This window comes from Tachypleus tridentatus, chromosome 1 (assembly GCF_004210375.1).
Source record: "Tachypleus tridentatus isolate NWPU-2018 chromosome 1, ASM421037v1, whole genome shotgun sequence".
Taxonomy (NCBI): Eukaryota; Metazoa; Arthropoda; class Merostomata; order Xiphosura; family Limulidae; genus Tachypleus; species Tachypleus tridentatus.
Window position 1 is genome coordinate 27,223,810 of NC_134825.1, and position 22,412 is coordinate 27,246,221.

Consider the following 22,412-nt stretch of genomic DNA (forward strand, 5'->3'; position numbering starts at 1 on the left):
ATATAAAATAAGTATTTTTCAGTTATGATCATGATCTTGTAGAAAAAGTTACAGAGTCTTAAGTATTATTTGAATGCTATTTTTGGTTTATATTGAAATATTTGTATTATTGTTGTTTTTATGACGTTTTTAAAGATAAACATAGTATTTAACCATTGTAACAAGGACTATAGTCTTTCAGCTAATAATCGAAGTCTTGTTAAGAATTTTAAACGACGTAAATGGCACGGGCGAATGTGTGATAGTTCTCTATGAGTTATTGAGCAACGTAAATACAGTGTAGAAAAAAAAGCTTCACATTATATGAGAATGTTTGTTTTGAATTAAGCACAAAGTTACACAATGGGCTATCTGTGCTCTGCCCAGATGGGAGGCTAAGAGTCTATAAAACAGTCTTTCGGAAGTGAAGTTTTCTAATTAAAGAAAGATCAGCCCAACATCTTTTGGCACAACTACTTTCATTTATTTGATTTTACCCACCCCTATCTATTAGCCAACCGTCTGTTTGAGCTGTGAAAACCTAATTAATATTAAATCTTGAAGAGTGGGCAGTTAACCATTGTAACTGTTTCATCATTTCCAGCTGAGTTTGTTATCTAACAGTAGATTCGTTCCAAATTAATCTGATTTAAGCTCGGACATCTTTGAGCCTTAAGATATCTCTAGAACATGTATTATATGGTGTTCAAAGCTTCTCGATGGCGAAGTAATAGATCAACGACAATTTGTGAACATAAAATAGGCTTTGATCGTGCAGAATGTTTGGAATATTAAGTTCGAATTAAGTTAAACAGTTACATTTTTAAATTAGTTAATACACTGTAAATATTTTCAATAATTAACTTTGAAAGCACAAGCTCTGAGATTTTTGAATATTATTAATTATGGACAAGCATTATGTGCACAAGAGTAATGAACATTTCGAGCAATCGGAATGATAAAACAGCTAAAAATGAAGTTTCAAAAATAAGCATTAACGTTATTATGTTATATACACATAGCAATGTTTATGTTTTTTATAAATGTGATGGACACAGCACAAATAGATTACTGTGTAGCGTTGTGCTTAGAAAGGAACAAATAAGGATCTTTTTTTTTTCAATCTCGTTTATAACCTGAATATGTTTTTATGTGTGAGGTTCTCTCTTTTATTATAACCTGAATATGTGTTTTTGTGTGAGGTTCTCTGTTTTATTATAACCTGAATATGTTTTTATGTGTGAGGTTCTCTGTGTTATTTTTTAAATGTTTTTTATATCTCTTGAGGCAACTGCTACTTTTTGATTTTGTTTCTATCTACAGATGTACATGACCTTTAATATGTTCCCTGGTTCCACCTATAGATCTTTTGAAACGTGAAAGAAGGGTTTGTAAAACATGCGAAAATTATTAACTTCGTTTAAAGATCTGTTTGTTTCATATTAGCCAAACACAAAGAAAAATATTACATGTTGGTGAAAATCTATAATCTCTTTAAGTTTAGTTGTAATTATCATCAGATAATATTAAAAACGTTTTAATACAAATGGTGTGTTGCAGCTGAGCAGATATTTTGTCAGGAATAATGTATGACGTAATTTTTTGGAATTTACATATAATAAAAATTAATATTCATTCTACACATTTATACCTTCTGATGACGGAAATTCATGTTTTGCTTTGAATCTTGGGATTGACACAAAGTTCCGTTTAAAGGTATGGGATTCTTGAAAGCATCGTCGTCGTCGCGATTCTTCAAGACACAACAAGTCTTGCTGACGTTGTCGTCCTGGCCGAGGTTGTCAAGCTTCCATTTACTTTTATCGTAATCCAAGGCTTTTTTGACACCGCAACAATCAAACTTTCGTGAAAGAAATACAAGAAAACATATTATTCAGCATTCACATATTAGGAAAATATCAAAATAATATAATGTTATAGCTATAAAGGAAGCAGTAGATAGTTTTAATGAAAAAATAATATTTAAATCTACTTTTCTGTAAGAATTCTAATCGATCGTGCACGTGAGGATCTTCAATCTTGAAGTGACAAAAGAAGTTACTAATTTCTTTAAACATGTTTTGAAAAACTAACTAGCTGATTACCCACGGCGCCAGTGCATTAGATTCGCCTGTGATGTATTCATGACGTCATATCTACACCCTGAGAATGAAAAAAAAAGTTCTCCGTGACGGGAGATGGAGGCAAAACGAGAAAATAGTGACCCCTATTGCAGATCTACATACACATGGGTAAAGATTTAGCGAAGCTAGGAGTTGAATATCGCATAATGAAAAGGTTTTTCCAATATCATATAAAGAATAATTTCATTGTTGTATGATGATGATTAGGTTATACACAATTCTAGAGCGTCTATTCTATTCTAAATTTATATTTTACTTTTACAGAAATCTAGGACAAACTTGGGTGTAGTGTTTTAAAGATTAAATCTGTTTCTTCCTAAATTAAAATTATGGTGCAAAGTAACGAACGTTAGCTGCTCAAATTGATTATACTTATAACAAAGGTATCATATCCTACTTAATATTTGTCATAATTTGAAGTAATAACTGGTTTGATGCACCTCAAAATGGACCCTTCCCTTTGCTAAGTGGTAAGTTTGAGGCCACATATTGCCAAAAATCTTGTTTCTATACAATTTTGTATGCGCTTAACAGCAAACAAACAAAACTTACAATGTTATGTTTTAGCAGTTTTGCGTAATTCTCACAAATAAATTAACCATGTATGAAATACGATACAGTTAATAAGAAATACATATGTATTAGTAATTGTAACCTGTTTTATATGATGTCAATACTTCTAAAACCAAAACACACTTCGGAAGTAAGTCTTTAGTTTGTCAGTGTACCTTGAGCAAAGAACCCAAAGGTACCGAACCTTTTGATAAACTATAATCTCCTGGTAATTTTCTATACACATTTCAACAACAGGCGCGTAGATCCTGGAGGGATGGGGGTATACATCCCCCTTCATTTTAGGTGGGGGTATGGTGCATACAATCATCCCCCCCTACAGTTTGGTCTGTTGAATTGTTTTATTGCATCACAGGCCTACAAATTGTGTGTTTGTTCTTGTGATTCTCGTGTTCTTACCAATTGAATTACATAATTAGGCCTAGATGTAGGCTTTTTCAGTAGCCGAAATGTACATCTTTAATATAGGCATGCTTCTAAGCTTTTCGATCTAAGCGATAGTTCGTAAGTATCAGTCAGTAAGCCTAAGTATACATGCAAGTATCGTGCAATAAGATTACTCTGTGACTGCATGTTTACAGCTTTCAGGTTTACGTAATCAGAAATTACCAATTTGCAAATTGAACAGTCCACGTAAGTGGTTGCAAAAATCAGCACCCCAACGGGTGTAAAAAATCTACGTCTCTGTTCAACAATAACAAACAATAGCAGTACTGAGAGCACAAGGTACAGCGAAAAAATATGTAATAAATATATACAGTAATATGTAAAGATATAATTGAGTTTTAAAGATGCTTTATTAGGCTTATTGTAGAGAGTTCAACTATCACTGTGTTGTAAGTTCTGCGTCTCTCAGTAACAAAAACAGAAAGAAAGAAATCTAACATATTTCAGTGACATTAAATTTAAGTTTCAAAGACAGTGAGTAAAAGTTGGATTTCAAGCGATTGTGTGCTTTTACAAGTATTTAGTGTTAGTTCTATTCAGTCAATCCATGTTCCACTAGTTGCGTTTCCTGGTGGTTCAGCGGTAAGTTCACGGATTCTTTTCTGTGAGCACGACTCCGACAGCCCATTGTATAGCTTTATGTTAAAACAACAACATTAGTTATATTCTCAAAACCCTTAGGCCAAATTAGATATTACAGTCTTTTTCCAATTTTGGCCCGGCATGACCAAGTGCGTTAAGGTGTTCGACTCGTAATCCGAGGGTCGCGGGTTCAAATTCCGGTCGCACCAAAGCCCTTTCAGCCGTGGGGGCGTTATAATGTGATGGTCAATCCCAATATTCGTTTGTAAAAAAGTGGCCCAAGAGTTAGCGGTGTGTGGTGATGACTAGCTGCCTTTTCTCTAGTCTTACACCGTTAAATTAGGGACGGCTAGCGCAGACAGTTTTCGTGTAGCTTTGCGCGAAATTCAAAAGAAAAATCCCAACAACCTAAGCCATTGTAATTGATAAAAACAAATAAGGTATGCATACACTATTTTTAGTAATGTTAGAACAACTAAGTAAATAATAACTTATGTAATTTAATAAATTGGTTTCACGAAAGTTTACACGTTCTCTAAGTATTCATAAAGAAAGGAAACAAATCACAGAACCTAACCATTGTTAGTAATTAGAGCAAATGAGCAGATAATAATTTATATAATTTGATAAACTAGTTCCACGGAAGCTTAGAAATCTTCTAAGTATATATAAAGAAAGGAAATGGGAAAGTAGTCACATGATATAAAGTTTTTTTGTTTTTTTTTGGTTTAAGGCTACAACGTGAATCTAGCATTTCATTTTGTAAAGATTTGAAACGTACTCTTAGTATGCGTCCATTAATTTTTTTCGATTTTCGCACAAAGCTACTCGAGGGCTATCTGTGCTAGCCGTCCTTAATTTAGCAGTGTAAGACTAGAGGGAAGGCAGCTAGTCATCACCACCCACCTCCAACTCTTGGGCTACTCTTTTGCCAACAAATAGTGGGATTGACCGTCACATTATTATGCCCCCACGGCTGATGTTTGGCGACCGGGATGCGAACCCGCGACCGGGATGCGAACACGCCCATGACCCTCAGATTGTTGTTTTAGCGCAAAGCTACATTTTAGACTATCTTCGTTCTATTCATCGCAAAGAATCGAAACCCAGGCCATGCTATAAACGGGTTCCGGCCACGTCCATTAAAAGCAGCTGTTGTTTTTAGCGCCAAGCTACATTTTAGACTATCTACGTTCTATTCATCGCAAAGAATCGAAACCCAGATTTTAGCGTGTATGTCTATAAACGTATCATTGGTTCACGGCATGGCTAAGCGTGTTGAGGCGTGCGACTCGTAATCTGAGGGTCGCGGGTTCGCATCCCGGTCGCGCCAAAAATGCTCGCCCTTTCAGCCGTGGGGGCGTTATAATGTTAACCCAAGAGTTGGCGGTGGGTGGTGATGATTAGCTGCCTTCCCTCTAGTCTTACACTGCTAAATTAGGGACGGCTAGCACAGATAGCCCTCGAGTAGCTTTGTGCGAAATTCCAAAACAAACAAACAATCATTGGTTCACTGGGAGTTTCATTAAGATTGATGGCCCGGGATGGCCAGGTGCTCAAGGCACTCGATACGTAATCCAAGAGTCGCGGGTTCAAATCCCCGTCACACCAAACATGCTCACCCTTTCAGCTACGGTGGCGTTATAATGTGACGGTCAATCCCACTATTCGTTGATAAAAGAGAAGCCCAAGAGTTGGCTGTGGGTGGTGATGACTGGCTGTCTTCCGTCTAGCCTCATACCGCTAAATTAGGAACGGCTAGCACAGATAGTCCTCAAGTAGCTTTGCGCGAAATTCAAATCAAACCAAACCATTAATGTTAAATAAAAATTCAAGAAAAATCTCAAATAAAAGTCTTGATTTCAAACTAAAGCTGAAAAAAATAATTTTACAAAAATATTTATGGTGAAGTAAAACGGATTGAAAACTTTCTAGATGTTATATACATATCACCATTACAGGAGACTTAATAGTATTTCTTTGATTTGTTGATCCAAACTGTGTTGATAAGTCTTAAATATGTGAAACCGAAGTTTACAGAAGAGGGCGTACGGCCAATCAAAGACTGCATTAGACCTTTATGTTATAGATCTTTTTTTCAGCTTCACGTTTGGCAAAAAAAGAAATCTTTAACACGTATATACAATCTCACTGAAAGTTGCAAAGATGACAAAAATACATATTCTAGAGAACAAGGAAAAAGACTGCCTCATTTTAATAATCGTTGAAAAAGTTATTTCGTATCTGTTTCCAAATACATACTATCTTTCAGGAGAATGATGAACCTTATTTTGTTACAAATAAGACCCACACAAACAAGTTTGTAACATCTTGGGCTAACAACACATGCAGAAGCTCGTAAATATATTGAAATTAAAGCATAACACATGATGTGATAAGCTGTCAGGTTTTATTTAAAATCAAATCATTGTTATCTGTAATCCACAGCCTATTTCATTTTAGATGTGAAGCAGTTAATTGTACGATTAGGTTTAAATAACATTTGTCTTTTTTTATTGTTCTTCCTGTCATTTGATAGTTTACTTAATTATAGTAACTCACAAAAAGCTCATTTATTGGACAGTAAATATTTTCCTTTTATCCAATCATCAGAAACTTCCACGAATCATTAAACACAGAACTCGTATGATACAAACCTTAAAACCTAAGTAAAGGTTCAGTAAAAATATTATACACGAAGTGATTCCAAGCATAAATTTATTTATGTGTTAATTCTTTTATCAGCGAATTGAATTCATTTTAAATTTTATAGTGTGCTGTTCTACATAATTAAATTTCTAAGCTGTTGTCTGAAGAGGTAAGTCCATCACGTTTGATCAGTTTGGATTTAACCGTATTTTACTAGCAGAATTTGTACCTTACAGAAGGTAGTTAACTCTATCTTTAAATCTTTAAATCTTATATTCATTTTCTTTGTGATTCATTATAAGTTTGTTTTATGGCGCAGTATATTCCTAGTCAGTGCGGTTTATTAAATTTGTTGCATTTAGTATTTAGCTAAATTTTAGCCCCGATTTATGTAAGTTGCTTACTTTGACGATAAACTATTCTCACTTAATGTATATATCTGCTTCTAAACAAACATAATATATATTACATCAGAAGCTTTGTTTTGTTTGTTTTTGAATTTCGCGCAAAGCTATACGTGTGCTATCTGCTCTAGCTATCCCTAATTTAACAATGTAACAGTAGAGGGAAGACAGCTAGTCATCACCTCCCACCGCTAACTCTTGGTCTACTCTTTTACCAACAAATAGTGGGAATGACCGCAACATTATAACGCTCCCACGGCTGAAAAGACGAGCATGTTTGGTGCGACGGGGGCTCGAACCCGCGACTCTCAGATTACGAGTCACACGCTTTAACCCATCTGGTTAACAACAGAAGCCAAAATCAGTCAACATTTAGTGTTGTCTGGAAACATCAAAGGAAATCTGTTTCCAAAAATGTTAGAACATGATAAGCATTAGTTAAACAAAATTAATTAAATTATTGTTGAAACATTTTTTTTTACATATAGATTTTACATTCAAGTTGGATTGCGTTTTAAAATAACCATTCCAGTTTGTTGTAAGTTACAGATTTATTGCATTATGATGAAACTTGTTTAAATAGACGGCAACTGTCCGTTGTATTGAAACACAAGTGCTGAGGACAACACTTTAAAAGTCTAGGTCCTTTCGTCAGGACTTGAAGACAAAGGCGGAAGATTTTTGGATGTATGTTCTCTGTACTTGTGTTTCTATCAAATTCAACCAAATTTCACCATGAATGTTCTGTCTACAAAATTTATCAAAGAATGGTTATATTAAATCCCATTAGTATTTAACTGTACAATCCAATACGTTTATTGATACTGAAAGACACCCACCTTTGCTTGAGCCAGGTCTATGGATTCTGTTATAGTTTCATCTAGTCCATATTTATTCTTCAGTTTTGACGACACATTTTCTTCCAATGTTTTGATTACCTAAAGTGTTTTCAAAGGTAAACTTAACCAAACCAAAATTATGGTTAAGCTGATTAAAAGCCTAAAAGATTTTTACTAAAATACTGAGGACTGGTGAATCGTATATAATTAAAGACTGAGAATGAAAGAACATGCTGAGATCGATCCGTTGGTTTTGTATTTCATGTGTTCTCGTTTAGACAAAGTTTTAGTAGATTTCTAGGTTCTAATTATCTTTCATAGGGACTAATGCGATTAGTTTAATAATGTGATTAGTTCAAATCTGTATGAAACTCAGCATGCATTTTAATTCGTTCCTTATGCTTGTTTTGTGGTTAGAAGCAAATCTACACAAACTAAATTATGGTGAAAACAAGGTGTTATAAGCTCTGCATTCAAGTTATAACTTTTCAGATGTGTTGCGCAAATAGGAAGCTTTGGAAACAATAACGATTTTTAAGACCAATAATATAAATATTTATGAGAAAAAACAATTATGAATATTTTATCAAAAATGACGTAAGTATGCAAGATGCATAATATAAGTTTAATTGATTGTTGTTCAGAGTTTATAATAAGTTTGACAGTTCTACTGAACATTGAATTGTAAATTACAGGCACATATATTCACTGTTTTACCAATAATAACAGAAATAATTTTACTCATTTGAACACAACAGAGAAACATGAAATATTACTCGTGTGATATCTACTTTAATAACAATAAGTATATTGTTTTTATTTCTAATCATATTCACAGTACTAACTATTTCACATTGTATAAATCGATACCTTAAAATAAGTGTTTTATTTCTAGCGTTATCGATGCCATATCTCGTTTTCCTGGGTATAGAGAATGGAGGAACAGACCCCACTTATAAACATACGTTTTGTCGTTTATTCTAGTTTAGTATCTATTTATTAGTAAGAAAAACAAGGAGAGACTGCCTTGGATAAGTTGTGTTTTCTTAGATTTCTAGATATGTGATAATCATATTTAGGCTTTTACACAGTTTACGCTATTTCTTATTCCTAGAATCATTTTGTTTCATAGGAACTTGGTACATATGATAATAATATAACTTGCTATACAATAAATGATTCGGCATGCTTTAGAATTGATAATAATTCGATTAATAAAATTTCGGAACACGTATACCTGTACAATATTCACGTTTACAAATCTTTCTGCCATTTTATTGTTTCTTCCAAAACAGTAAACCACAAAAAAATACGAAAGAAATCGCACCTCTGATTTGTGTATAATTTATTTTACAGAATTTCTCAAAGGGGGCACACCAATATGGATCCCCACTTATGGTTTCACCATTCATTTCATTTTTCTTCTAAAAGTATCACCCCTCTTTTATAGATTTCTGCCAACTCCATTTTATTTATTTGACGTTTTGGACGTTTCGTTCCAAACTAAATGGAAATTCAAGGTGCTGACTTTTGTAGTAGGTAACCCAGTTTGTTAAACAGAGATGTCTTACCTTGTCTTGGAATATAACTGCCAGAATTCCTACTGCAGTCTCGCACCCAAGAATAAGGAAGAGGAAAATGAAGTACTAGAAAACCAGTAATATATCATTAAAAGATGCTTCTGTTAAGAGTTCATTAAAAATAACAAGGTTTTGATGTTAAGTTTAGTTTTAACACTACATTGAACTTCACTGTACCTACTTTATTAACCGACAACTTTAATATATACAACTTAAAAAATCAAAAGTTCAATAATTATAATTACCTTTTAAAGTGATTTCATTTAACAATCAATGTTTTAGTTTAAATGTTAAAGGTTAGGGGACTCTCTTTGGTTTTATCATCCCACCCTCTCTCACACACAAACTATTTAACTGTCAATAAAACTGATGGGCGAGGGTTCTCAAAATATGAAATCTCTTAGAATAGTTAATATAACTTGTCATGTACGTCTTGTAAAGATACGTGAAGTAACAACCAAGCATATTGATAAAAGTGTCTTAGTAATATAAAAATCATAACTTTCTGGTGTCAGAAGAATATAAGAGACAGGAACTTTAGTCTTTGTTTCAACCTATTGATATGTCACAGATTAACACTGACAATGTCACCTCTGAATTTTCAATTTTCGGTCTGTGTATTGAAAGGATGTCGCAAACACACACTTTATTGTTTCGGTTTGTTGGTAAGTGATAACGTAATGTCGTTTGAACAGGGAAACTAAAGATTCAATCTTACCGTAACTAGCATACACTTGCTCTCTCTAACGGCTCCACAACATCCGAAGAAACCGACGACAAACACAAGTCCCCCAACTCCAATCAAAGCATAGGCCAGGTAGTGTATTAAAGCGTAACTACCGTCAGTGTAGAACAGGCGATATAGTGTAACTTTGTCTGTGTCGACCAGAAAATATATACCAGTACCCAGCATGGCAGCCCCGGAGAGCTGTTAGAAAATAGATGCGTAATAAATATTAGTGCTGTAGGACCACTAGAAAGTTATTTTCTTTCTTCATGTTATAGGCTTAATTAAATTACTTTCTCAGGTTTGTAAATTATAATTAAAGTTGGATTAATTGTGTTAGACGGTTCACAGTAGTTTAATTTTTTTTTTTTATTCCATTTATCTGGGCTATGTTAATTAGACCATCATATTTTAATACATTTTACATGATTTTGTTATTCATCTAATTTGGTTCCCCAGTGCCTCAGCGGTATGTCTGTGGACTTACAATGCTAAAAACCGGGTTTCGATACCCGTGGTGGGCAGAGCACAGATAGCTCATTGTGTAGCTTTGTGCTTAATTCAAAACAACAACAACATCTAATTTGTTTTCATAAAACATTAACTTTTTTAAAGCAGTATCTGTATACTTCCTTCATAAGATTCTATAACTAAACAGTAACGCCTGCCATTGTAATATTTCTTAAATGTTTAAGCTACTTTAAAGTTACATTGTCGAAACCATTTAAGTAGGTTGCATTATTTGTTAGAATGTTTAGAAAACATTGTATAAAGGTTTACTTATAATGATGTGGTGATTTTGAAATTGAACAAAAGGTTTCTTGAGCAGCGATTTGTGGCAGACAAAATACAGATTTGAAATGTTATTTGTACACGCCTCTGATTTTAACCCATAGTGGACAACATGAGAGGAACACGAAACAAGAACATCTGCAGTTAACTTGATTGTGATAACGGTATTTCGGCATATTATTTTGCAATAGTACTTTCTTATAGAAATTTAGACTAATACAAATCTCTTAAACTGGCCGATTTTGTGAGATATTTTTGGGATTATGGCCGAATATATCGCTAACGGTAAATAAAGGTACTCAAATGATGAATCAATGCATTCTAGTAACCTCAGCCAAGAACTAAGTAATAAATTACATATATTCATTTGTGAGCTAATTTTTAGTTATTAGCTCTGCTTTGAGTAGATGTTGATGATAACATTCAAAGTATCGAACTCACCAACTGCTGCAAAACGAGTTTAACAAGGAAAACAAAGAACGAAAATGTGTAGAAGACAAAAAAGAAAATAATGATGGAAAGGTTTGTGTTAGGTTTGAAGGAAAGAAACATGATGTTAAATACGGCAATTATTATTGCAAACCCCAAAATGTACGAGTTTTAGTACTGTAACGAATTTGTATTGTAAGGATAATAGATATTACAATGTTTATTCAGTCAAAATAAATGACATATTTTAACACTTTGACGGATTAAAAATATTTCCATTTTAAACTGAATGTTATATTTAGTTTTTAACTGTACTCTGCTTTATTCTTATTTAATAAACATTATGTAACATTACATTAGTTCATAAATACTATCGCATAAAGTGCACGATTCGTAATAAACCTGGAAACTTAATATATATGAAATGTTAATTTCCCAATATCCAAATACGTACACGACTGAAACATCTGAAGAGACTGGTGGGATTATTTGTTCTTAATTTGTAAAAGGTGAATTTTAAGAGTTTAGAAACATTTTCTAATATTTTTAATGTTTAACCGAGATGTTTCGTGCTGTGAAAGGAGGCGTGGCCTTTGAAGACGTTTACGGTTTTTAAAGCCTTTCTCTTGCAGATGCCGTCTTATTCTTCTTGAGCTGCATTCTGCGTCCATAAGGGCCTTAATCTGGTTCGACAATCGGCTGGTGTCTTGCCGGACAACCCGTCGAATCCTCCTGCTCAACGCTGGCGAAATTTTCTTGGGCCGACCACTTGAAATTCTCATTCCGTATCCCTCAGGGTCTTTTAAGAAGTTTGCAACAGCAGTTTTACTACGTCCAATCTCACCAGTGATGGCACGTTGAGAGAGATCTTGCTTTTGCAGCTCGACAATTCTGCCACGTTCAAACTCTGTCAACTTTTAAGCCTTTGCCATGTTTTTACCCAAAGTAACACAGGAGGTGTCAGGGGGAGATGTTGACAACGCTAATACTTGAATACAAATGACTAAATTCCGTTACGTGTTTAACGATTAACGCTTCGTTTCAGTATGGTCTTAAACTTTTGAGTAGCTGGTATTTAGGCTAATTTCATAGTGTTCATATTTTCCCTATTAAATGCTAAAAATGTTTTTTATTTTTGTTTTCCCTTTTCTTATTGTCATCTTAACAACGCAAAACAAAATGCATATTTTTTTATGTTCATTGGCCTTAAGATTTTGGCCAGCAGTGTATGTATCAAGCTAAGTTGTCTTTACGCGTCGTTTGGTTTGGTTTGGAATTTCGCGTAAAGCTACACAAGTGCTATCTGAACTATCCGTCCCTAATTTAGCAGTGTAAGACTAAAGGGAAGGAAGCTCGTCATCACCACCCACCGCCAATTCTTAGGCTACTCTTTTTTAACGAATAGTGGGATTGAACGTCACATTATAACGACCCCACGGCTGAAAGAGCGAGTATGTTTGGTGTGACGGGGATTTACGCGTCGTAAAGGGTAGGTAATAACAATACATTATAATACACGTATAGCGATATCTAAATAAAAATAAACAAACACTAACGTGATGGAGAATGCGGAGCTCTATGTCAAAGGTCAACTATTTTCTAATAAATTAATATAAATTAATAGTTACACAAATTGCTGAATGTTTTATATTATAATTTTTATTGTCTATTTTTTAAAACAACAGTACAAAACAAAAGCATGAGACAAAATGTTAAACTCAAAATTTATGTAAAATAAGAATATTGACCAAACATAGACTTACCCAGAATATCAAATTGAATGCTATAAGGACACCTTTAGCACATTTCGCTCCACAGCCCAACGCCATCTTGTAATAGTTGAAGTGCGATGTGCAACTTCGAACCTATTTGTATAATACACATTGATATTAGATTTACTATTCACCTATTTTTCACGCTACATGTTACATAAAACGTCTTCAAGCGTAAATGATAGTACTGTACTATCATACTACAAAAGAAACAATTTACCACGGTAATGTACATTTTCAAGTTTTCAGTTCAAGTCTAGATTTCAGGATAAACGGAATGTATAATTTCTTTCGAGTTATCACCTACCCATTCATCTATAAAGTAACACGAGAACACGATTACATTCTACATACAGATTACAAAAAAACACAAAACAAAATGGAATAAAAATATCGGACATACAACTTCAGATATTTTGTGGGAGTTTTTGTGGGTTTCATATTTTATATAAATTGTTCAGGGTAAAATTTTGCAAAATCTGTAAAGAAAATACTTTTGGTTATTTCATCAACCGAAAACGAGTTAGAACATGTTTCAGGTAATGTCATCAATAATTTATAACTGTACTAATGTTACGAGAGGCCCGGTATGGCCAAGCGTATTAAGGCGTGTGACTCGTAATCTGAGGGTTGCGGTTTTGCATCCCCGTCGCGCCAAACATGCTCGCCCTTTTAGCCGTGGGGGCGTTATAATGTGACTGTCAATTCCACTATTCGTTGGTAAAAGAGTAGCCCAAGAGTTGGCGGTGGATGGTGATGACTAGTTGCCTTCCCTCTAGTCTTACACTGCTAAATTAGGGACGGTTAGCACAGATAGCCCTCTAGTAGCTTTGCGCAAAATTCACAAACAAACAAACATTACGAGAATAAAACAGTTATTACCCCTGAAGTAAAGACAAACACGAGCCGTAATTAGAAAGCACAGCAGGAGGTATCCATTAAGAAGTAAAAACTGAGAAATAAAAGAGTATTTTTTTGCATCACGTACAAACAGTAGTCAATCACATATCTTTCTGAACGACACTTGGCTCAGATCCAGTTCTAGATGCGGGAATTTATCACTATGAACTGTTCTTTTTACTTAAGAGGCAGACAAGTTATGTGAACCAGACGAAGAGTGAGTGACCTGACTGTTTGGTGTAACAGAACTGGATCATTTATCCTCTTTACAGTTTTCTAACTGATGTATTTCCAACATAACTGTTCACGCTCATTAGAAAATAATCGTGTTATTTTTCGTCGGATGAAAAACTAGATCAGAAGTTTGAAAACATATTGACCGAGTTCTTATCACTAATCAAAATAAGTTGGGTGCCACGATGCTTAATATCTATATAAAAGTATGTAGATTTGAATGGTTCTAAAATATTAAACTTCATTTGCAAGTATCACTTTATATTTTATGCCAAAGTTTAATAACAAGAAATTATATTTCTCTTGATTGACGTAAAGTATATCTTATGATTTTACCTCTTTGATTAATATGCTTTAGGTGACTGGATACAGTAATACCTTAAAATGTTTTCAATTAAAATAAATTGTACAGTAATACCTTAAAATTCTTTTAAACAAAATAAATACGTGGCTGCTATATTTTGCTTCAGTTACTGGGAACTATGTGGCAAGAGTTAGTTTTGTTGTATTCATTATGTTACTGAATTTTGTTTTGAATAATGTCCATATTTTTGATCTCCCAGTTAGTCTGTTTTGAATTTCGCGCAAAGCTACTCAAGGGCTATTTGCACTAGTCGTCCCTAATTTAGCACTGTAAGACTGAGGGAAGGCACCCATCGCCAACTCTTCTTGGGCTATTCTTTTCCCAACGAAGAGGGGGATTGACCGTAACATTATAATGCCCCCACGGCTAAAAGGGCTAAGACGTTTGGCGCTACGAGAATGCGAACCCGCGACCCTCGGATTACGAGTCGCACGCCTTAACCCACCTGGCGATGCCGGGCCTCCAAGTTAGACAATCTCATCAACTGCTGAAAATTTAATGAGTAACTCACAGTTAAAAACGTTTTTACTTGATAATGTGATAATTACTTGTTAGAACATTAAGTGTGGATGACACGTCTTAACAGTTTTTGCCCAAATATTCATTAATGCATCTACCTAGAAATTAGTATGAGAACGGACTGCTTAGTGAGTAATCTGATAAAAGTAAGTTTCAGCTTAAAGATAAAATGTCTTATATCCCTATATCTTAGGCAAATTAATTCTATAAATATTTAAAATCCAATATATTAGAGTTTAACTACCTGTTTTTCACAGAAATTTACTTTCATACTACTTAGATATATCGATATGCTTAATCACTGAGTGTCAACTAATATAATTTATATTTCAAAACTGACTTCACGTTTAGCTATTTAGTTATTTTCAAATTCAGGAACTGACAAGTAGTTGCACATTAAAAAATGTTCAGACATTTCTTTATAATATTATATCGAATTTGTAGTTTCATTTATCAAACTAATATATGGTATCAGGCAAACTGAAACCTGGCCATATTGGAATGCATTGATTGCAAACTTTCATTTTAATCTAAATACATTAAAGAACTTGAGATAAAGTTATAGGGCTGTTGACATAATGTTACGTAGTGAGTTACGAATTGTTGATACCAGAATATTTTGTATTTAAAAAAAAATACCATACGCTAATTTGAGAACATCCGCTGAATTCAGGAACAGTATCTCAGAAAATATATTTAAATTAGAAAGATGTCGCCACAAATGTCAGGTCCGGCATGGCCAGGCGGTTAAGGCACTCGACTTGTAATCCGAAGTTTATGGGTTCGACTCCCTGTCACATCAAACATGCTTGCCTTTTCAGCCGTGGTGGGCGTTATAATGTGACGGTCAATCCTACTATTATTTGGTAAAAGAGTAGCCCAATTGTTGACGGTGGTTGGTGATGACTAGTTTTACACTGCAAAATTAGGGGCGGATAGCGCAGATAGCTCTCGTATATCTTTGCTCGAAATTTAAAACAAACAAATATTACATTTTCGTAGCGTCATTAACAGAAGTTTGCTTTTAACCCGCATCAAGCTTTAAGATCATTGAGAAGTACCTGTGGGTCAGATTTTGTTGTATAATGGCTAGCTAAAAGAATGTGAGTGTAAAAAAAATCAAGTGAATGTTTATAGTATTCATGTTATAAGTAATACACGAGTATAAAATGATATAGCAGCTAAAAGAAAATTCCATATGAACGTTGTATTCGATTCCTTTCTTGGTAGTGTTTCGAGGGCACACACACCGTGCCTAGGGTTAACTTGCACTTATGGGCTTTACAAATACCTTCTGGTTGCAACGTTGCTCAAGACTTGAGTTATCGAAGTTAGAACTAATCGAACACGGACCAACTTGGCATGAAGCCAAACGTTTTGAGTGCAGTGACGAGTTAGGAACTGGAAAGCATGCGAACGTTAAAAAAATCAGGAAAACGGAAATCTTTTTGTCAATAGAATCAAAATAAAATAAAAACCCTTCATGAAAGGAAAGCGAAGAATATAAAGGAACTAAGGCGTAGTAAGTATAGATGACGTACATATACTAATATCTTTAATTACCACTTGAAATGTAATGTAAAGACGAACAAAAACATACAAAGACAATATAAACAACTTATGGAAATAAGATAGGCTATCTTTGTCTAACGAGTTAGAACGTGGGGAGTGTATATCATACTTTCAAAGATATAAAATTAATTCAGGTGGTATAAAATTCAACTATGATATATTTATTGACACTAAATCACTGTGAAACCACCATTATTAGCACCAAATGTCACATTTCCATGTTTACAAAATATATTGTTTTATCATTAATGCGATTTATATTGCACATCAAAAGTCTTCAAATTTAGACAACTGACGTTATAAAAGGATTCTAAAATAATGTTTTTGCTGCATTTTTGTTAAACAGTAACTTGTGGAACAAGATGGTCTCAGAACAAATTCCCACTGGCACAGTGGAAAGTCTACTGATTTACTACACTAAAATCAGGGATTCGATTCTCCTCGTTGGAATCAGCAGATAGCCCAATGTGGCTTTGTTGTAAGAGAACACACCCACACACATTCAAAACGAATTATTCTTAAATATTCTAAATGTTTCATCTCAAAAAGTAAGCCATAGCATGTAAGTAATTAAAGTGATGTGAAACACGCAAGAAAAACGAAATACCTTAATAACAAATACTTGTTTTTATTTAGGAGAAAGACAACTAACGTTTATATATTTTTTGTCAAAAATTAAGGTATAACATCGTGCAGATGACGTAAGCTACGGGAAAACCGCAACAATAAGACAGTGAATCGCCATATGGTTGTAATTCTCTGCCACGTAGTGACTGATAATTGTGGCTGAAACAGCTGTTTTCTTAACATTCCTATGTTTTCATACTAAGTTGATTAAGACTTCTATTTAAGAAAACAAAGGAGATTAATAAATACAATGTTCATTATTTTCTATCTAAACATGAAAATATGTTATTTACAACTACTTTAGACTTTATTAAAGTAAAAATCGTATAATTTTTAAAGTAAAAATCGTATAATTATCAAAATATTTGTTATTGGTCATTGCTGTTTTTTGTTTAGCTAGATGGAAATGAGATTGAATAAGATGATCACATTAATTTTGAGATTTTAAAGACAAATTACGAAGTTTAATGCATGATGAAGTTCTTGGGCTAGATGGTATTTACCCATTAAAGAGGTTAATGATTAGACATGTGAGCCATTTGCTACTATTTGTGTAAGTATTTGAATAGTAGGCAGGTACTAGAGGATTGGAAGTTGGCTAATGTTAGCCCTTTTTAAAGAAGGTGATAAAAACTATCCCATTAACTGTAGACCTATTAGTTTTGCATTAGTTGTGGGAAAAGTAGAATATGCTTTTTAAAGACAGTTAATAAAGTTTAAAATTTGGCTGGGTAGTCATCAAGGTTTATTTTGGGGAAGATTTTGCCTTACTAATCTTTTGATATTCTTGCGAAGATGAGGGTGCGGATGTGGATTTGACGTATCTTGATTTTCAGAAAACGTCTGAAAAGGAAACACATGAAAGGCTTGTTAAAATGTTATTTCTGTATGAGGAACAGACTGACTCATTAGATAGAAAACTAGCTAAATGGAAAAAAAAGATGCTGTTTTATTTACAGAAATGCAGAATACCAGTCTAAACAGATTTAAGTTTTATTGCAAGAGTAATTGGTTATGCCGCATTTGGAGTACTGTGTTTAGTCTTGGACTCCTTATCTTAGAAAGAATGTTTAATCGTTGGAGGTGGTTCAAAAGAGGACTATTAAGATGATATATGGGATGGAAATTTTGTCATATGAGGACAGATTAAGATCTCTGAACTCTCTTTGTTCTTGAAAGAAAAAGATAGGGTTAGAGTAGGTTTTATTGAAGTCTTTAAAACTGATAGCGTAGATTCATCAATTTTTGTTTCTAATGGTGAAAAAGATAAGGTTCAAGGACACGTATAAATTTTGGCAGCTTAGGAGTCATCTTAAGCCAAGACAGCTTTATTTTTGAAATAGGGTGGTTAAACTTTGGAAAGGTATGAACGTAACTGTGGTAAATGTAGTTAATCTAAGGAAACTTGAGGGTAAGCTTGATAAATATTTGAATGACAAGAGCTGCCTTTGAGTTTTTTGGTGTTTAGTTAAATTTAATGGATAGGATGGCCTAGATGAAGCACTTTCTGGATAAATAATTGTTGTTGGTTAATACTTGGGTAAATGCAAAGCTCATTAGAATAACGAAGTGGAAATAAACAAATATTTCAAGCGAAAGAAAAATAGTTCCGGTAGATCATATAAAAGCTTTCAAGTAGTTTGCTGGAAAATGTATTTATAATACGAAATAATTGTGAGTAATTTAAATATTCACTTTCAGATAAAAGAGAATTAGAGTCGTGTTATTAGAATCATTACAAAGTATCATCATTAAAAATGACTCAGTATCGGGCTTGAAATGTCTTTTCTCGGCTACGAAAGAAACAGATTAAAAAATGTTCTTAAACTGGAGTCAATGTATTTTTGATGTGATGATTAGAACAACTTAAATTAAACTTCTATTAAGCTTCGAAACTGAGATTCTGATTTCAGGAAAGTATCCAGTTAAAATCTTAACTACTTTTATATAACTTATTTGTTAGAAGTAATTCGAATAACAAATAAATCCCGTTAGAGAGTAAATAAAAAAACAAACTGAAAATACAAAGAAATGTTTGAGACTTGCTTGAAGAAAAATAACCATGTGGTCAACATTCGGATTAAGTGATCTCCAAAATGTTTGGCCAAAAGATTGACCATATATTGTTTTTCCTTTGTTAAATTTTCAACAATTTCTTTGTATTTTCACACTACATGGTAATATTAATATTAAATCAACAAACGTGTATTTTTAGCCTGCGTTTCTTCATCAAAACAAAGCTTCGAATTTTCTGGTTCTTATTTTCTTTATTGGCATGTAATAAAGTACAAACAACGTGGTGACGTTTCTCATCCTGATTTGTTATGCCTGTCACTGATGATTATATACACATTCCAGTCCTATAATAAATGGTAATTTAACTGTCAATGCCCAAATACTGACCCACTAAGATAAAAGTATAGGTAAAACATATCACGGCTAAAAATATTGCTTAGTTAACAGATTAGCAAAATAGTATTATTAATTTTGATTAATACATTTACCTATATACATATATCAGAACTAAAAATTAATTCTGTAATGACTATAGTTTAATTAAAAATAAAAAACATTAATTCATCAGTTGGGTATTATTGTCGTTAGCGATGCTTTTGGCCGTAATTCTAATAAATTCTAAATAGGTTCTGACAGATTATGAAATCTAGGCTAGTTCTGAATTAATAAGATAAAATAGCGTTCCAGAGTCACTAAAGAAGTCTGGAGCACAAAAAATTCACAATCTTATATACCATAATGGAACGTTAGCGAAATTAATAAGGCATATATATTTGAAAAATTTAAATCTGGGTTTGTGTACCAGTGGTGGAAAATAGAATTTAAATTATTTAAATCTATTCTCTACAGAAAGCGCAGTGAAGACCATAAAATGTTTGGATAAATTCTGATAAATGTTGAAAAAACGATTAGTATATTTTAAAATACTTCAGCACAGAAAAAGTTTGTTTATTTAGAATTAAGCACAAAGCTACACAATCGGCTATCCATCTCTTAAGAACATGTTAAAATGTCAAGAAAACACACATATTTATATCTAAAATAGATAAACTTAAAATTTTGAGCATTCTAACAGAAGTTTTGATGATGAAAATGTATATTTAATGGTTCGTATACTTCATGTCTATTTATAATCCTGATAAGTATAAGTCTGACTAATAAATTTAATGTAGTTCAAATGATATAAGTATGCCGAAATAAAAACATGGAGAATCTAATTTACTTCAAAACATTTGTTATATATTAATATGACCATCGAACATCTTCAACATCACGGTATTTTGAGCATTATAGATACGGCTGTTAAAGTGTTATTATATCTCAGTAACTTATTAAAGTATTAATAGTTGCATCATTTACCTCAAGGAGTTTGAGTTATAAAAATGTCATTGCAAAAAACAGATCAGCACACTTAGAATTATATATATCGAACTAGAATGGTAAAATCATTGTGGTTAGTATATATTTCTCTTTAGTACGTAGTGCCTAAATAACTAGTTTAAATGTAATTAGTAACACAAGCAAAATAATCTGTTTACTCTTGCACTTTAACTACATTATTCTGAATGATATAGCTTCTTAAATTTATGCAGTAGAAACAACATGAAATATACCTACTACATGAAACTAATTCTCAGCTTAACTGCACGAATCTAATTGGTGTAAGTTATATACTCACTTGAACTTGTATGAAACTAATTGGTGTACCGTCCTAGTTTCACGCAGCACAAATAGCACAAAACTGACTAACACCTCTCATGTATTTCCACTTTAACTTTCATAAATTTGGCTGATAATACTTTCCTAATTTCATGTGATAGAAATAACACAAATCTGGCGAGTACATCTCTATAAACTCCTACTGTATCTGAAATGAATCTGGTCAGAAGACAAGTATACTTTATATTCTCACAATCTACCTTCTGGACTTACCTCAGATTTCATTGGGCTACATATGGTCATGTTCACTGATGCAGATCCAGTGAATTTGTGCGTCTTCACTTTACCTTATTATATCTCTAGAACTTACATTTACGTAAAGTCGACGATATGTAAAAATATTTTTCAAGAATTTGGGTCTAACATAGACCTCGTCGTTTATTGCAGAACCCAGTTGCACATGATGGGAATAATTGTGCATAATCAGTGCCATATAATTAATGAAGATCGATGAAGCAGTTTCAAGATTAACATATAACTTCGAACATTGTTCTTATGAAGTGCAGTTGACTTTCAAAATTATACTCTATACCTCCATAAGGTGAACAAAATCGAATTCTGATCTTAACTTGAAAGCTGGACAATCATAAATACCCACTTGAAACGCTAAAAGGTTCAAACGTTCTTTTGCTGGTAAGACAAGAAATATTGCTTACGTACCTAGAATCCACAGTAAGCTTATTTAACTCGTTTGTGCCATATCTGTAACTCTTACAAGAGTCCGGACTTTAAAATAGATACATTTACAGCTTCGTATCATTTTTCTCCGTCAGTACAGTAAGTCACATTATACTGCCGCATCCATTCTTTCATAGCCACTTATTTCTTTACTTCTGCATAATATTCCTCATCTGTTACAGCAAACATGCGTTTACAATGCTTATTTTGATATTAACTGCCACACAAAACCTGTACATAATTAATAGTTAATAGTTTGATTTTCCTGCTTTAGAAGTTGCAAGTTTACAGACTAACAACGCTAAAACCCGGGGTTTGATTTTCCACAGTTAACACAGTAGATAGCTCCTTGTGGTTTTACTTTAATACAGACAAACTTTAATACTTGTTTTGCTTTACTTTGGGATTATTACTTTCCTGAAATGTGGAGCAGAATAAAACAATCACATTTGTAGATCTGTTGAAATAGATAAAAGTTCTGTCGTTACTAAAACTATTTTGGAAACAATCTAATGGAAATCTACATGTACAAAGAATAGTTCATAGCTTATTTTGACCTCTTGTGTTCCTTTATTTAGCAAATCCTACATCATCTATATTTTATAAGAAAAACACCTGTGTTTTATAACGTTGTTGTATTTATACATCGAGTAGAAAATAATGCCATGATAAAAGAGTAATCGGAGAAGAGATCCATTTGAGAATTTTATTGAATTTAATAATAAACACACATAGAAATACAGTTCATTAGAGTATCATACACATCCATTTGCATCTCTTGAGAATGTTTATGCAATATCTACTAGAACTACACTTAAATATAACGTTAAGTACGATATAAAGTGACAGCATCATAGTTTAGTTTA

The 22,412-nt window shown here is 33.3% G+C and overlaps 1 protein-coding gene across 4 annotated transcripts in view; it reads right to left on the minus strand.

The window, feature by feature from the left end:
• The window catches only part of LOC143244860 (CD9 antigen-like), a 62,691-nt gene that overhangs the window by 12,517 nt on the left and 27,762 nt on the right, over window positions 1-22,412 (minus strand). For all 4 annotated transcript variants that reach the window (XM_076490299.1, XM_076490306.1, XM_076490285.1 and 1 more), the window contains exons 2-6: window positions 12,909-13,010; window positions 9,916-10,125; window positions 9,189-9,263; window positions 7,618-7,716; window positions 1,631-1,840 (exon numbers count right to left, since the gene is read on the minus strand). In XM_076490299.1, the coding sequence (XP_076346414.1) occupies window positions 1,631-1,840; window positions 7,618-7,716; window positions 9,189-9,263; window positions 9,916-10,125; window positions 12,909-12,974 (660 nt within the window). In that variant the 5' untranslated portion in view covers window positions 12,975-13,010. The remainder of the gene's footprint in view (window positions 1-1,630; window positions 1,841-7,617; window positions 7,717-9,188; window positions 9,264-9,915; window positions 10,126-12,908; window positions 13,011-22,412) is intronic.